This window comes from Carcharhinus amblyrhynchos, unplaced genomic scaffold (assembly GCF_965287045.1).
Source record: "Carcharhinus amblyrhynchos unplaced genomic scaffold, sCarAmb.v2.hapA chromosome_1423, whole genome shotgun sequence".
NCBI lineage: Eukaryota > Metazoa > Chordata > Chondrichthyes > Carcharhiniformes > Carcharhinidae > Carcharhinus > Carcharhinus amblyrhynchos.
In genome coordinates this window covers 2648-20001 of record NW_027651163.1, presented here as the reverse complement: position 1 = coordinate 20001, position 17354 = coordinate 2648, and the positions used below count along the sequence as shown (strand labels likewise).

The window sequence follows — 17354 nt, the reverse complement described above, 5'->3', positions numbered from 1 at the left end:
ACTGGACGCTGTCCCCAATATCAGACACTGAGACTGGACGCTGTCCCCAATATCAGACACTGAGACTGGACGCTGTCCCCAATATCAGACACTGAGACTGGACACTGTCCCCAATATCAGACACTGAGACTGGACACTGTCCCCAATATCAGACACTGAGACTGGACGCTGTCCCCAATATCAGACGCTGAGACCGGACGCTGTCCCCAATATCAGACGCTGAGACCGGACGCTGTCCCCAATATCAGACACTGAGACTGGACACTGTCCCCAATATCAGACACTGAGACTGGACACTGTCCCCAATATCAGACACTGAGACTGGACACTGTCCCCAATATCAGACGCTGAGACTGGACATTGTCCCCAATATCAGACACTGAGACTGGACACTGTCCCCAATATCAGACACTGAGACTGGACGCTGTCCCCAATATCAGACACTGAGACTGGACGCTGTCCCCAATATCAGACACTGAGACTGGACGCTGTCCCCAATATCAGGCACTGAGACTGGACACTGTCCCCAATATCAGGCACTGAGACTGGACGCTGTCCCCAATATCAGACACTGAGACTGGACAGATGATCAGAGGATTAGATTAGTGGATAGTGAGAGCCTTTTTCCTCGGATGGTGATGGCTAACACGAGGGGACATAGCTTTAAATTAAGGGGTGGTAATTATAGGACGGATGTCAGAGGTAGGTTCTTTACTCAGAGGGTAGTAAGGGTGTGGAATGGCCCTGCCTGCAGCAGTTGTGGACTCGCCAACTTTAAGGGCATTCGAATGGTCAGTGGATAGGCACATGGATAACATTGGAATAGTTTAGGTTAGAGGGTCATTCGATTGGTTCCACTGATCGGCGCAACATCGAGGGCCGAAGGGCCTGTACTGCGCTGGAATGCAGTGCCAGGCAACTCAGGAGTCCATCAGGAGTAGGATTGGTGGACATCATGTTTACCTGTTCAGGTGCCTGTTGTTCACCCCTGGGGTGTTCCAACTGATTATCACCGTTCCAGTGTGTGGGGGACATTCGGTGGTAATGAATGGAATATAACCAGGAGCCCACGTGTAATGGGCTTGGGGAGAGCGTGGTGTCATTATAAACCCCCTGGCTTCAGAGTACGGTCAGAGTGTCGACGGAGGGAGGGCCGGAGGGCGGGCAGGAGGGAGGGCCGGAGGGTGGGTCAGAGGTCAAGTCAGAGGTCAAGTCAGAGGTCAAGTCAGAGGTCAGGTCGCTCACCTGGCTGTTGAGGAAGGCCTCGGCCTGCCTCACATCCCTCAGGAAGAGGTGGTAAATGTGAGACTGGAGCAGGACCTCCTGCCGGCACTCCCACATCTGCTGCAGCTTCGTCCAGCCGGCCTGCAGCTTCTGGAGCCACTGCTGGATGGAGAAGAGGGGAAACTCCGCCTCGTCCAAGGCCACCAGCTCGTTGACGGCCAGGATCTTCCGGTAGTCCTCCTCGTGTCGGCCGATCTCCTCCTTCAGCGCCTCGTGGTGCCTGAGGAGGGACTCGGCCTCCCCCAGGCTGTTGGGCAGCTCCTCGGACACGGCGCCGGCCTGGGTCTGGGCCAGCCACGACAGGAAGCTGTCCAGGTCCTGGATGAACTGCTGCAGGCGGCTGGCCACGCTGAGGGAGTCCTCGCAGCCCTGCAGCGCCCGTTTCAGCTGCTCCCACTCCTCGCTGATCTCCTCAAACTGGACCAGGATTTCCATGGCCTGGCCGGGGTGGGCCGCGGCCAGGCTCTCCGCCTCCAGCTGGAGGTCGATGAGTTTGGGTTCGATCAAGGCCAGGGCCCCCTCCATGGTGGTCAGCCTCCTCTGGAGGGCGATCACTCCGCCCAGGTCGTTGCCCAGGTACTGGGTCGATTCAATGGCCTTGCGTTTCTCGCTGATCTGAGACTTGATCTCGTTGCATTCCAGCGAGTAATTCTGGATGCGCAGCAGAGAATTATTGGTCTCTTTTTTACTCTGAACCATCTGCACAATCTGGGCCCATCTGCCGAAAGAAAATAGCTAACGTTTACCTCCTCGGGCGCCACAGAACATAAAGAAATAGGAGCAGGAGTAGGCCGTCTAGGCCATCATTTGGTGGCACAGTGGGTTAGCACGGCTGCCTCACAGCTCCAGGGACCCGGGTTCGATTCCCGGCTCGGGTCACTGTCTGTGCGGAGTTTGCACATTCTCCTCGTGTCTGCGTGGGTTTCCTCCGGGTGCTCCGGTTTCCTCCCACAGTCCCAAAGATGTGCGGGTTAGGTGGATTGAACATAAAACATAAGAACATAAGAAATAGTTGGCCATGCTAAAATTGCCGCTTAGTGTCCTGGGATGTGTAAGTTAGAGGGATTAGTGGGTAAATGTACAGGGGTATGGGGATAGGGCCTGGGTGGGATTGTGTTCGGTGCAGACTCAATGGGCTGAAGGGCCTCTTTCTGCACTGTAGGGTTTCTATGTTCTATCTAGCCCCTCAAGCCTGCCCCGCCATTCAATAAGATCATGGCTGATCTGAAGTGGATCAGTTCCACATTCCCACTTTCTCCCCTTAATTCCCCTGTCTATCAGAAACCTATCTACCCGTGACTTAAATATATTTAGCGAGGCAGCCTCCACCACTTCAACGGGCAGAGAATTCCAGAGATTCACCACCCTTTGAGTGAAGAAGTTCCTCCTCAACTCCGTTCTAAACTGCTCCCCCCTTATCTTGAGGCTGTGCCCTCTAGTCCTGCTATCCTTTCTAAGCGGGAAGAATCTCTCTACCTCTACCCTATCCATCCCCTTCATTATCTTATACGTCTCTGTAAGATCCCCCCTCCATCCTTCTAAACTCCAACGAGTACAGACCCAGTCTATTCAGTCTCTCTTCATAGTCCAACCCCCTCAACTCCGGTATCAGCCTAGTGAACCTCCTCTGCACTCCCTCCAAGGCCAATATATCCTTGCGCAAGTGCGGCGACCAAAACTGCACACAGTACTCCAGCTGCGGCCTCACCAGTGCCCTGTACAGCTGCAGCAAGACCTCCCTGCTTTTATATTCAATCCCCCTCGCTATAAAGGCACAGTAACTAGCACAGCTGCCTCACAGCACCCGGGATCCAGGTTCAATTCCACACCTTGGATTACCTTAAGTGTCCACAGGTTGGCTTACATTAACACTGCAATGAAGTTGCTACGAAACTCCCCAGCCCTCTTACTCCTGTTCGGGTACACAGAGGGAAAATTCAGCACGGCCAATGCACCTAACCAGCATGTCTTTGGACTGTGGGAGGAAACCGGAGCGCCCGGAGGAAACCCACGCAGTCCAGTGATAATATCACTAGGCTACCATCTGAGAATCCAGGACCAGAGGGAATAGTCTCAAAATAAAGGGGCACCAATTTAAGACTGAAATGACAAGGAATTTCTTCTCTCAGGGTTCAGAGTCTTGGGAACTCCTTGCCACAGAGAGTTGTGGGCATGGTTCTCGTGTGAATTTAAGGCTGAGATTGATCGATTTTTGATCAGTAAGAGAATGGAAGCTTATGGGGAAAGGACGGGAAAGTGGACCTGAGGAATGTGTCGGATCAGCCATGATCCTATTGAATGGCACAGCAGGCTCAAGGGACTGAATGGCTTCCTCCTGTGGCTATTTCTTATGAGCTTTTGGTATCGTGCGCGCACACACACACACACACACACACACAGATAGACATGGAAACATACAGATAGACAGACACACACACACAGATAGACATAGAAACATACAGATAGACAGACACACACACACAGATAGACATAGAAACATACAGATAGACAGACACACACACACAGATAGACATGGAAACATACAGATAGACAGACACACACACACAGATAGACATGGAAACATACAGATAGACAGACACACACACACAGATAGACATAGAAACATACAGATAGACAGACACACACACACACAGATAGACAGACACACACACACAGATAGACATAGAAACATACAGATAGACAGACACACACACACAGATAGACATAGAAACAGACAGATAGACAGACACACACACACAGATAGACATAGAAACAGATAGACAGACACACACACACACACACACACACACACAGATAGACATAGAAACATATAGACACACACACACACACACACAGATAGACATAGAAACATACACATAGACGGACAGACACACACAGATAGACATAGAAACAGACAGATAGACAGACACACACACACAGGTAGACATAGAAACAGACAGACAGATAGACAGGCACACACACACATACACACAGGTAGACATAGAAACAGACAGATAGACAGACACACACACACAGATAGACATAGAAACAGACAGATAGACAGACACACACACATAAATCTCCACCAACACACACAAACACATAAAGCTCCCCAACACACACACAACCCCACACATACACTCACAGTTACACACATGCAGAAACACACACACACAGCAGTGGGTAAAGGGCAGTACCTGCTGTTGAGGTGGTCTTGGCAGCCTCTAACCTCAGTGGCACTGGGATGCCCATTTTCCACAAGTTGCTGTACGATCTCATTCACCTCCACGACACGTACCAGCATGCTGTTCATCTCCTGATCCAAACTCTCAAACCTACAGGAGGGAAATACACACTCAGAGGTACTCAAACCTGCAGCAGCAATCAGTGCTGTGTGTACCAGACCCAGACCCAGTGCCGTGTGTACCAGACCCAAACCCAGTGCTGTGTGTACCAGACCCAGTCCCAGTGCTGTGTGTACCAGACCCAGTCCCAGAGCTGAGTGTACCAGACCCAAACCGAGTGCTGTGTGTACCAGACCCAGTCCCAGTGCTGTGTGTACCAGACCCAGTCCCAGTGCTGTGTGTACCAGACCCAGTCCCAGAGCTGTGTGTACCAGACCCAAACCCAGTGCTGTGTGTACCAGACCCAAACCCAGTGCTGAGTGTACCAGACCCAAACCCAGTGCTGTGTGTACCAGACCCAAACCCAGTGCTGTGTGTACCAGACCCAAACCCAGTGCTGAGTGTACCAGACCCAAACCCAGAGCTGAGTGTACCAGACCCAGTCCCAGAGCTGAGTGTACCAGACCCAGTCCCAGAGCTGAGTGTACCAGACCCAGTCCCAGAGCTGAGTGTACCAGACCCAGTCCCAGAGCTGTGTGTACCAGACCTAAACCCAGAGCTGAGTGTACCAGACCAAGTCCCAGAGCTGAGTGTACCAGACCCAGTCCCAGAGCTGAGTGTACCAGACCTAAACCCAGAGCTGAGTGTACCAGACCCAGTCCCAGAGCTGAGTGTACCAGACCCAGACCCAGAGCTGAGTGTACCAGACCCAGTCCCAGAGCTGAGTGTACCAACCCAGTCCCAGAGCTGAGTGTACCAACCCAGTCCCAGAGCTGAGTGTACCAGACCCAGTCCCAGAGCTGTGTGTACCAGACCTAAACCCAGAGCTGAGTGTACCAGACCCAGTCCCAGAGCTGAGTGTACCAGACCCAGACCCAGAGCTGAGTGTACCAGACCCAGTCCCAGAGCTGAGTGTACCAACCCAGTCCCAGAGCTGAGTGTACCAACCCAGTCCCAGTGCTGAGTGTACCAGACCCAGACCCAGTGCTGAGTGTACCAGACCCAGACCCAGAGCTGAGTGTACCAGACCCAAACCCAGTGCTGAGTGTACCAGACCCAGACCCAGAGCTGAGTGTACCAGACCCAGACCAGAGCTGAGTGTACCAGACCCAGACCCAGAGCTGAGTGTACCAGACCCAGTCCCAGAGCTGAGTGTACCAGACCCAGTCCTAGAGCTGAGTGTACCAGACCCAGTCCCAGTGCTGAGTTTACCAGACCCAGTCCCAGTGCTGAGTGTACCAGACCCAAACCCAGAGCTGAGTGTACCAGACCCAGTCCCAGAGCTGAGTGTACCAGACCCAGTCCCAGTGCTGAGAGTACCAGACCCAAACCCAGTGCTGAGTGTACCAGACCCAGTCCCAGAGCTGAGTGTACCAGACCCAAACCCAGTGCTGAGTGTACCAGACCCAGTCCCAGTGCTGAGTGTACCAGACCCAGTCCCAGTGCTGAGTTTACCAGACCCAGTCCCAGTGCTGAGAGTACCAGACCCAAACCCAGAGCTGAGTGTACCAGACCTAAACCCAGAGCTGAGTGTACCAGACCCAGTCCCAGACCTAGTCCCAGGCCTCGGAGGAGGAAGGGGCCATGGGAAATAGGAAGAGCTTTAATATTCTTTACAAAGCTGCTTCCGGTTTTCCATTTCAGAGCAAGATTCAACTTTAAATATCAGCGGCAAATTGTTTCATCAGTTTGTGAATGGGATTGGCTGGGACTGTAGGCGGGGGGGTGGGGGGGGTACTGGGCATGTGGGCAAGATGAGTTCTTTGTGGGAGTGGCACAGTCCATGGTGGGGGGGGGGCCAGGGCGGCACGGTGCCCAGGAGGGGGGTGGGTGTGCGGGAGTGGCATGGTCCCCGGGGGGGGGGGGGGGTGGCGAGAGTCGTACGGTCCCTGGGGGTGTGGAAGTGGTACGGTCCCCGTGGGGGGGGTGCGAGAGTGGTACGGTCCCCGGGGGGGGGGGGTGCGAGAGTGGTACGGTCCCCGGGGGGGTGTGAGAGTGGCACGGTCCCCGGGGGAGGGGGGGGGGGGCTGTGAGAGTGGTACGGTCCCCGGGGGTGTGAGAGTGGTACAGTCCCCGGGGGTGTGTGAGAGTGGTACGGTCCCAGTGTGTGGACAACGTTCTCACCCTTACCTCTGCTGGACCAGTTCCAGGTCCTCCAGCGTCTCGGGAACCTCCATGCCGTTGAGCCATTGCTCCTTCTCGTCAATCCAGCGCTCGCAGGCGTTCACCTCGGTGAACATGCGGTAAACGGCCAGGGCGTCCTGCAGCCACTGCCTACGCAGCCCGGCCACCTCCTTCACCTCCGAGTACAGCGCCTCCACCTCGGCCACGCGGCCCTGCACCTCGGGCTGCTCCAGGTAGTCGGGGGCCAGGCCCCTGGCCTGGGCGCGCAGGCCGTGGACCAGCTGGCGGTGCTGCTCGATGTCCTCCACCATGGCCCGGTGCTTCTTGGCCAGCGACTGCGTGGAGTACTCGTCGTGGCCAAAGTCGTCGCTGGACACGACGCGGTAGGCGTCCTGCAGCCACACCTCCAGGTCGTCCGTCTCGGCCTTGAACTGGAAGAAGGCGAGCGCCTCCTGGAGGCGCTGTTGCCGGAGGACCGCCGACTCATCCAGCGTCTTCCACTGGACTCTGACCTCCAGGATCCTCTCCTGGATGTTCCCCGTCCCAAAGTGTTTCTGGGCCAGGATCTGCTCGCCCTTGGTGATGGTTTGGGTCAGGAGGTTGTAGCGCGCCACCAGCTCTCCCATCAGGCCCTTGTGTTTGCTCAGCAGGAGGGCGGCGCTGTTCACGTCCTTGCCGCAATTGGCCGAGGCGATGGCCTGCTCCTTCTCCTGGATCCAGCCCTCCACCTCCTCCATCTCCTGGAAGAAGGCCCAGAGGCAGCGAGAGCCCTCCAGCTCCTCCCGGCGGCACAGCGCCAGCCGGTGAAGCTCCTCCAGGCAGCTGTTGACGTGCTGGACCCGGTTGCAGATCACCTGGGGGTCGCAGGGCTGGTAACCTGCAGGGGGGGGGGGGGGAAAGCAGAGAGTCAGGGGGCCTGGGGCCGAGTGTTGGGTAGGCCACCACAAAATGGCGGCTAACGCTGAAAACCGCGACGGGGCACAGAAACGGGGGGGAAGGCGGAGACTCCGCACGGATAGTGGGCAGCACGGTGGCACAGTGGGTTACACTGCAGCTCCAGGATCCTGGGTTCGATTCCCGGCCTTGGGTCACTGTGTGTGGAGTTTGCACATTCTCCTCGTGTCTGCGTGGGTTTCCTTCCAAAAATGTGCAGGTTGGGTTAATTGGCCGTGCCCCTTGGTGTCCTGAGGTGCGTAGCCCAGGGGGTATTAGTGGGTAAAGATGTATGGGTATTGGGGACAGGGCCTGAGTGGGATAGTGGTCGGTGCAAACTTGATGGGCCAAATGGCCTCTTTCTGTGCTATTGGGGTAGTGACAGGAATCGAACCTAGGTCCCTGGCGCTGTGAGGCAGTGCTACGGTGCCACCGAGCTGCCCACGGGTCCCCTAATGCCTTTGAGGGATGGAAATCTGCCATCCTTACCCCGGTCTGGCCTACACGTGACTCCAGAGACAGAGCAATGGAGTTGACTGTAAACTTGAGACCCTCAGGAAGGTTGGCCTCACTGACTCCTGCCTGAGGTACACACCGATTTATATGATTAGTTAGTACATTATTTAGGTCAATCTCGTCATTACGTTAAAACCAGCTACCTCAGTGGAGTGATCAGGAGCCAACAGCGATCTACTGACTCCTGGCCATCTTCCCGGGAGTGGAACACCAGAACCCTCGTGGTGTGTGGCAGCTCTCTCCCACGGGGTGGTGGGGGAGGGTTCACGTCCGGGGGACACAAATGTGACCAAGTTTGGAGTTAGTGTGTAAAAACCCTACAGTGCAGAAGGAGGCTATTCAGCCCATCGAGTCTGTACTGAACACAATCCCACTCAGGCCCTACCCCCATATCCCTACACATTTACCCACTAATCCCTCCAACCTACGCATCTCAGGACAATTTTTTAGCGTGGACAATCAACCTAACCCGCACATCTTTGGGAGGAAACCCACGCAGACATGGGGAGAATGTGCAAACTCCGCACAGACGGTGACCCGAGCCGGGAATCGAACCCGGGTCCCTGGAGCTGCGAAGCAGCAGTGCTAACCCACTGTGCTACCCCAAGTTAGAGTTCAGGAAGAGACCATTCGGTGTATGCAATCCCCACACCTGTAGCAACTCCATCAAAGCTCATTGAGTCACACAGCGCAGAACATAGAACATCACAGCACAGTACAGGCCCTCAATGTTGTGCCAAGCTTTATCCAAACTCAAGATCAAGCTATCCCACTCCCTATCATTCTGGAGTGCTCCATGTGCCTATCCAATAACCGCTTGAAAGTTCCTAAAGTGTCCGACTCCACTATCACAGCAGGCAGTGCATTCCACACCCCAACCACTCTCTGAATAAAGAATCTACCTCGGACATCCCTCCTATATCTCCTACCATGAACCTTATAGTTATGCCCCCTAGTAACAGCTACATCCACCCGAGGAAATAGTCTCTGCATGTCCACTCTGTCAATCCCTCTCATCGTCTTATAAACCTCTATTAAATCGCCTCTCATCCTCCTCCACTCCAAAGAGAAAAGCTCCAGTTCCCTCAACCTTTCCTCATAAGACCTACCCTCCAAACCAGGCGGTATCCTGGTAAATCCCCTCCGCACTCTGCTTCCACATCCTCCTTCTAGTGCAGAAGAGGCCATTCGGCCCATCGAGCCTGTACCGGCCACAATCCCACCCAGGCCCTACCCCCCCCCCCCCCCGCCCATATCCCTACATACTTTACCCGCTAATCCCTCTAACCTACACATCTCAGGGGCAATTTTAGCATCAACCTAACCCGCATGTCTTTCGACTGTGGGAGGAAACCCACGCAGACACGGGGAGAATGTGCAAACTCCACGCACACAGTGACCCGAGCCGGGAATCGAACCCAGGCTGGCTAAGAACTCATAACTCAACGGGGGCGGCACAGCGGGTTAGCACTGCTGCTTCACAGCTCCAGGCATCCGGGTTCGATTCCCGGCTCGGGTCACTGTGTGCGTGGAGTTGGCACATGCTCCTCGTGTCTGCGTGGGTTTCCTCCCACAGTCCAAAGACGTGCGGGTTAGGTTGATGCTAAAATTGCTCCTGGGATGTGTAGATTAGAGGGATTAGCGGGTAAAGCATGTCGGGATATGGGGGGGTAGGGCCTGGGTGGGATTGTGTTCGTTGCAGACTCGATGGGCCAAATGGCCTCTTTCTGTGCTGTAGGGTTTCTACGATTCATAGAACATAGAACACTACAGCACAAACAGGCCCTTCGGCCCACAAGTTGAGCCGATCATATCCATACCTACCAGGCCATAGAACTATCTGTAACTCCCAATCCCACTAAATCCCATGTACTCATCCAGAAGTCTTTTAAAAGACCCCAGCGAGTTCGCCTCCACCACCACCGACGGCAGCCGATTCCACTCACTCACCACCCTCTGAGTGAAAAACTTACTTCTGACATCTCCTCTGTACCTGCTCCCCAGCACCTTAAACCTGTGTCCTGTCATGGCAGCCATTTCAGCCCTGGGAAATAGCCTCCGAGAATCCACTGTATCTATTCCTCTCAACATCTTATAAACCTCTATCAGGTCGCCTCTCAACCTTCGTCTCTCCAGGGAGAAGAGACCCAGCTCCCTCAACCTATCTTCATAAGGCATGCCTCCCAATCCAGGCAACATCCTTGTAAATCTCCTCTGCACCCTCTCAATAGCTTCCACATCCTTCCTGTAGTGAGGCGACCAGAACTGCGCACGGTACATAAGAACATAAGAAATAGGAGCAGGAGTCGGCCATCTAGCCCTTCGAGCCTGCCCCGCCATTCAATAAGATCATGGCTGATCTGAAGTGGATCAGTTCCACTTTCCCGCTTTCTCCCCTTAATTCCCCTGTCTATCAGAAACCTATCTACCCGTGACTTAAATATATTTAGCGAGGTAGCCTCCACCACTTCAGCGGGCAGAGAATTCCAGAGATTCACCACCCTTTGAGTGAAGAAGTTCCTCCTCAACTCCGTTCTAAACTGCCCCCCCTTTATCTTGAGGCCGTGCCCCCTAGTCCTGCTGTCCTTTCTAAGCGGGAAGAATCTCTCTACCTCTACCCTATCTATCCCCTTCATTATCTTATACGTCTCTATAAGATCCCCCCTCATCCTTCTAAACTCCAACGAGTACAGATATCAGGTCAGGTCACCCTCTCAACCTTCATCTCTCCAGGGAGAAGAGTCCCAGCTCCCTCAACCTATCCTCATAAGGCCTGCCTCCCAATCCAGGCAACATCCTTGTAAATCTCCTCTACACCCTCTCAATAGCCTCCACATCCTTCCTGTAGTGAGGTGACCAGAACTGCGCACGGTACTCCAAGTGTTCCAGATTCACTGCGAGCTGTGAGGATGAATATTAGGGCGTCACTGACTCCGTTCCACCACCCCCCCCCCACGCCCCCGATCTCAGATCGCACTCACTGACCTTCCAAGTGCGTAAACTCCAGGGCCGCTTTGTTCAGGTTCTTCACACGCTCCGCCTGAACCGTGACGTCCGCCTCCAGGAGGCTGTGTTTCTGGAGAAGATCCTCTGCCTCTAGTAGGTGCTTCCCCAAATCCTTCCAGCACAACAGCATCTGCGGAAAAGGCGAGAGCGAGGTCGGCAAGTGGGGGCGACCCCCCCCAAATCGGGACACTGCATTGCACCACCCTCCTCCCCCCCCACACACCTTCCCAGCCAGAATCCACACAACTATCTGGGGCTGGCGGTCAATTTGAGCGTCTTTTCTAAGCCTTTCCTCCGACGTAATTGTTACACTCGAGCCTGTCGAGGGTTCTGAGCGGGTTTTGGGGGGGGCTTTTCAGTGTCGCCAAGGGAATCTAATCACCATCCGCTCCGGTGGGATTTTCCCTCTCCGCTGCGGTGAACGGTATGGAGGGGGGTCCGAGCTATGAGGAGAGATTGGGTAAACTGGGGCTGTTCTCCCTGGAAAGACAGAGGATGCGGGGGAGACCTAATAGAGGTGTACAAAATCACGAGGGGTATAGATAGGGTGAACAGTGGGAAGCTTTGTCCCGGGTCGGAGGTGACGAACACGAGGGGTCACAGGTTCAAGGCGAGGGGGGGCGAGGTTCAGTACAGATATGCGGGGGACGTATTTTACACAGAGGGTGGTGGGGGCCTGGAATGCACTGCCAAGCAAGGTGGTTGAGGCAGACACACTGGGATCATTTAAGACTTATCTAGATAGCCACATGAACAGACTGGGAATAGAGGGATACAAACGGATGGTCTAGTTAGGAACACAGGCTTGGAGGGGCCGAATGGCCTTTTCCTGTGCTGTATTGTTCTTTGAAAAGGGAGTTGAGAGAGGATAAGATCAGCCACGATCATATTAAATGATGGAACGGGCTAGGAGGGCTGAATGGCCTACTCTCACTCTTAATTCCTGTGGTTGTTCCTCCTCCTTCCTCTAAGCTATTTAAGTAAGTTGTTTGCCCAGCAAATTCTCCCACCTCACCTGCCATGAGTACAACGCGGAGGCTGGTAGCTTACCCAGGGATGGGCATCTAACTATTCTAACTGTTGGGCAGAGGACAGGTATCTCCACCTCCCGTTCGTCACCCTCCTCAGGGCCAGCTTGTTAGTTTACACCGTGTTGGGGATCGTATTCCCGGTCCTTTCTAAACCTTTGAGTCGATAAAGGAGATGCACGAGACACCATTGCAGCTTAGGAATTTCAACCTGAACTAAGGCCGTTTACAGGGCAAGGCGTTTGGAAATCCAGTTACCAGAGGTATCCTGATTACGTTAGAGGGTTGTGGGTTTTAAACAAAAAGAAAAAGATGTGCTGCGCACGTGGAGATTCAAAATAACAGCATCAGGTTTTATCGAGGAGCTGTTGTCTGTACAGAATAGAAAATAAAACTAAAACAGGAGGCTGTGAAGCACCCCAAACATCAAATCACGTATTAGACTCTTAAAGCAATCATGCAACCACTTAAATATATAGCAGGGAATTAATGCCGCTTAGAAATTCCTGTAAAGATTCCAATTTCTTATATCCATCACTAACACCCACCCTCTCCATCGACAGTCAGTGCTGCCGTCCATCCTCACGCTGCCTGGAAACACACTCCCTTCACCAGGATAAACCCATCAGAGAGTGATGCCGCATAGGAGGAGGCCATTCAGGCCATCACGTCTACGCCAACAGAGTCATCCAATTTTAGCGGGAAGGATTTGGTGGTGTCGTAGTAACGACATTTAAGAGGCCTTTTAGATAAGTACATGGAACTGAGTAAGGGTCAGCCTAGTAAACGCTAAGGGAGGGACATGCTCGGCACAACTTTGTGGGCCGAAGGGCCTGTATTGTGCTGTATTTTTCTTCTATGTTTCTACTGGACTAGTAAACCCTATCTAAACAGAAAGAGAATCTTGCACAGGCCCAGCTCACTCCCTTCCACCCTATCCCATACACATTTAGCATGGCCAATCCATCTAACCTCCCAATCAGTAAATCCCGCTCTCAAAAGGGGAGAGAAATCTGCTCTTGCAAAGGGATTTGGGAAAAAATTTGGTAAGGAGCAAGGAGAGTGGCTCTAACTTACTTCTGGTCTTTCCTGGGCCAACATTTGATAGCCGCCCCTAATTGCCCCTTGAAATATCTCTCTCGCTGGGCCATCGAGGGTCAACCACGTTGCCGTGGCTCTGGGGTCACTTGAGGGCCAGACCGGGTAAGGACGGCAGGTTTCCTTCCCTGAAGGGACATCACCGAACCAGATGGGTTTCTATGGCGATCGAAGATGGCTGCCATTACCGGGGTGAACTAAAGTTTCACCAGCTGCCATGGTGGGATTTGAACCCCCCCCCCCCGCCACTATTTGGGTCTCAGGGTTGCTGGTCCAGTGATTTCATTGCAATGTTAATGTCAGCCTATTTGTGACTAGTAAATAAACTTTTTTATCCGACTCACCCCTTTGCTCCCCCCCCACCAATTTATATTCCTCCCATCTCCCTCGATCCCCGACCCCCTCAATCCCACCCCCCCAATACCCACACCCATTCTCCAATCTAAGTTTCAAGTTTTACAGTTAAAGTTTATTTATTGGTATCGCAAGTACATTAACACTGCAATGAAGTTACTATGAAAATCCCCTAGTCGCCACACTCCGGCGCCTGTTCAGGTTACACTGAGGGAGAATTTAGCACGGCCAATGCACCCCAACCAGCACATCTTTCGGACTGTGGGAGGAAACAGGAGCGCCCGGAGGAAACCCACGCAGACACGGGGAGAATGTGCAAACTCCGCACAGACAGTGACCCAAGGCCGGGAATCGAACCCGGGTCCCTGGCGCCACAATCTCATCCTCAGGGATGGGGGCACTGCAAAGAGTGGGTGGGAATGGAAGTGGGAGGGGGCAGATGGGGGGAGTTGGTGATGTGGATGAGCGATGGGGGGGATGGGTGGGGAATGGGGCTGTGTAGAGATGAAGGCGTGTGGGGAGGGGGGCAAAAATGGAGGGAAAAATGGAACGTGGGTGGGAGACACGGTGGCGCAGTGGTTAGTGCTGCTGCCTCACAGCGCCAGGGACCCGGGTTCGATTCCCGGCTCGGGACACTGTCTGTGCGGAGTCTGCACATTCTCCCCGTGTCTGCGTGGGTTTCCTCAAGTTTCCTCCCACAGCGCTGGTTAGGTGCATTGGCCGTGCTAAATTCTCCCTCATTGTAACCCGAACAGGCGCCGGAGAGTGACGACTAGGGGATTTTCAGTTATTTCATTGCAGTGTTAATGTCAGCCTACATGCAACAATAATAAATAAACTTTAACTTTAAGCTTAGATGGGAGAGTGGGTGGGTATCGGGGGGGGGGATCGAGGGAGATGGGAGGAATATAAATGAGGGGGAAACGAAGGGGTGAGTCGGATAAAAATAGTTTATTTATTAGTCACAAATAGGCTGACATTAACATTGCAATGAAGTTACTGTGAAAATCCCCTAGCCGCTGAACTCCGGCGCCTGTTTGGTTCAATGCACCTGACCAGCTTGTCTGGATGGTGGGGACAGGGGGGGTGGTTTGCAGGGAGGGAAGATGGGGGGTTGCAGGGAGGGAGGGGAAGGTGGGGGGATGGGGGGGTGCGGGGAGGGAGGGGAAGGTGGGGGGATGGGGGGGTGCGGGGAGGGAGGGGAAGGTGGGGGGATGGGGGTTGCGGGGGGGGAGGGGAAGGTGGGGGGGTGGGGGTTGCGGGGGGGAGGGGAAGGTGGGGGGGTGGGGGTTGCGGGGGGGAGGGGAAGGTGGGGGGGTGGGGGGTGCGGGGGGGGGAAGGTGGGGGGGTGGGGGTTGCAGGGGGGGGAGGGGAAGGTGGGGGGTGGGGGTTGCGGGGGGGGGAAGGTGGGGGGTGGGGGTTGCGGGGGGGAGGGGAAGGTGGGGGGGTGGGGGGTGCGGGGGGGGAGGGGAAGGTGGGGGGGGTGGGGGTTGCGGGGGGGAGGGGAAGGTGGGGGGGTGGGGGTTGCGGGGGGGGAGGGGGAGGTGGGGGGGATGGGGGTTGCGGGGGGGAGGGGAAGGTGGGGGGGTGGGGGTTGCGTGGGGGAGGGGAAGGTGGGGGGGTGGGGGTTGCGGGGGGGGAGGGGGAGGTGGGGGGGGATGGGGGTTGCGGGGGGAGGGGAAGGTGGGGGGGTGGGGGTTGCGGGGTGGGAGGGGAAGGTGGGGGGGTGGGGGTTGCGGGGGGGGGAGGGGAAGGTGGGGGGGTGGGGGTTGTGGGGGGCGGAAGGTGGGGGGGTGGGGGTTGCGGGGGGGGAGGGGAAGGGGGGAGATGTGGGGTGCAGGGAAGGAGGGGGTGGGGGGTGCGCGGGGAGGGAGGGGGTGGGGAGGAAGAGAGGGGATGGGGCACACGGGGAGGGACGGGATGGGGGGGCGTGCGGGGAGAGGGGGGATGGGGGGGCGCACGGGGAGGGAGGGGATGGGGGAGTGGAGGGGGGTCCGGGGATGGGGTGGTGTTGTGTGGGGGGGGGGGGGTAGGGAGACAGTGACGGGCAGCGCCCTCCCCACCTGCATCTCCTCCATCCAGTCGATCATGTGGACCATCTCCTGGAAGATTTTCTGCAGGGACAGGTTCAGCTCCAGGCGTTGCCGGCGCGCGCCCAGAGTCTCCTCCAGGAAACTCCACAGCCGCAGGATGTTATCCTTCTGGGCGGAGATGCGTTTGATGTCGTAGTAATTCTCCGAGTCCAGCTCCAGGGCCAGCTCGGTGATCACCTGCACTCGCTCCTTGTAGGAGGACACATCAGCCTCGATGGCCTCGTGTTTCTTCATCGCTGCCTCCACCGCAGGGAGGTCGTAGCCAAAGTTATCCTGCGGGAGGAAGCAGAGACATTGAAGCTTATTCTACCGGTGTCACAAGCAGGCTGACATTAACGCTGCAATGAAGTTAGTGTGAAAATCCCCCTAGTTGCCACGCTCCTGTTGGGGTACACAGAGAGAATTTAGCCAATGCACCCTAACATCTGTCGGACTGTCGGGGGAAACTGGAGAACCAGGAGGAAAACCCACGCGGATACGGGGAGAATGTGCAAACTCCACACAGACCCGAGCCGGGAATCGAACCCAGGTCCCTGGCGCTGCGAGGCAGCAGTGCTAACCCACTGTGCCACCGCGGGGAGTCTGGGACCAGGGGGCACAATTTCGGAATAAAGTCATTTAGCACGGAGTGGAGGAGGAATTTTGCCAGACAGAGGGAGGTGTATCTTTGGAATTCTCCAATCCAAAGGGTTGGGGAAATTCCGTCACTGGTTATAGTTAGAGTTTGATAGATTCCTGATCAATAATACTATAAAGGAATATGGGGATAGTATGGGTAAAAGGCATCGAAATGTCCAATCAGCCATGGTGATACTAAATGGTGGAGTGGGTGCGATGGGCTGAATGGCCTCCTGCTGTTCGTCTAACTCTAAATAAAGACTTGAAGGAGAAGGTTTTCTCCGGGGGAAGGGCAGGGTGAGGGTTGACTCACATTCAGGCCACGTGGGCTGAGCACCCACCTGGGAGATCAGCCTCTGATTCTCATTTAACCAGGTCTCCCGCATCGCGCCTTATGATCGAAACGATGGGCCAACTGCTCCAGCTTCTCCTGGCGAATCAGCTCGTCCGTAACGCCACCTCCCGCTCATGTTCCGCCTTCTCCAGACGCTCCCAGGCCTGCGGGAGAATTAAAACCATCACAACTAGCTCACTAAACAGCCCATGTTAGCTCAATAGGTGGTGACTTCCACAGCCTAGAGAGAGAGAGTGATAGAGAGAGAGAGAGGGAGAGAGGGAGGGAGAGAGAGAAACAGAGTGAGAGGGAGACACAGTGTGAGAGAGAGAGGGAGAGAGAGACACACAGTGTGAGAGAGAGGGAGAGGGAGAGAGAGGGAGACAGTGTGAGAGAGAGGGAGAGAGAGAGGGAGAGGGAGAGAGAGAGAGAGAGGGAGGGGGACACACACAGTGTGAGAGAGAGGGAGAGGGAGAGAGAGGGAGGAGACAGTGTGAGAGAGAGAGGAGATAGTGAGAGAGAGACAATGTGAGAGAGAGAGGGAGATAGTGAGAGAGGGAGAGGGAGAGAGAGGGAGACAGTGTGAGAGAGAGAGGGAGATAGTGAGAGAGAGACAATGTGA

The 17354-nt window shown here is 55.1% G+C and overlaps 1 protein-coding gene across 1 annotated transcript; it reads right to left on the bottom strand.

Moving 5' to 3' along the window:
- Positions 1-1119: 1119 nt before the first annotated feature.
- LOC145340784 (spectrin beta chain, non-erythrocytic 1-like) lies at positions 1120-16896 on the bottom strand (the record flags this gene model as incomplete). Its single annotated transcript, XM_080185246.1, is given in 8 exon segments — positions 1120-2002; positions 4482-4619; positions 6759-7629; positions 11187-11337; positions 15751-16053; positions 16740-16789; positions 16792-16845; positions 16848-16896. Coding segments are annotated over 8 exon segments (2499 nt in total), but the record flags the coding sequence as incomplete, so codon positions are not given.
- Between the last annotated feature and the right edge of the window lie 458 nt (positions 16897-17354).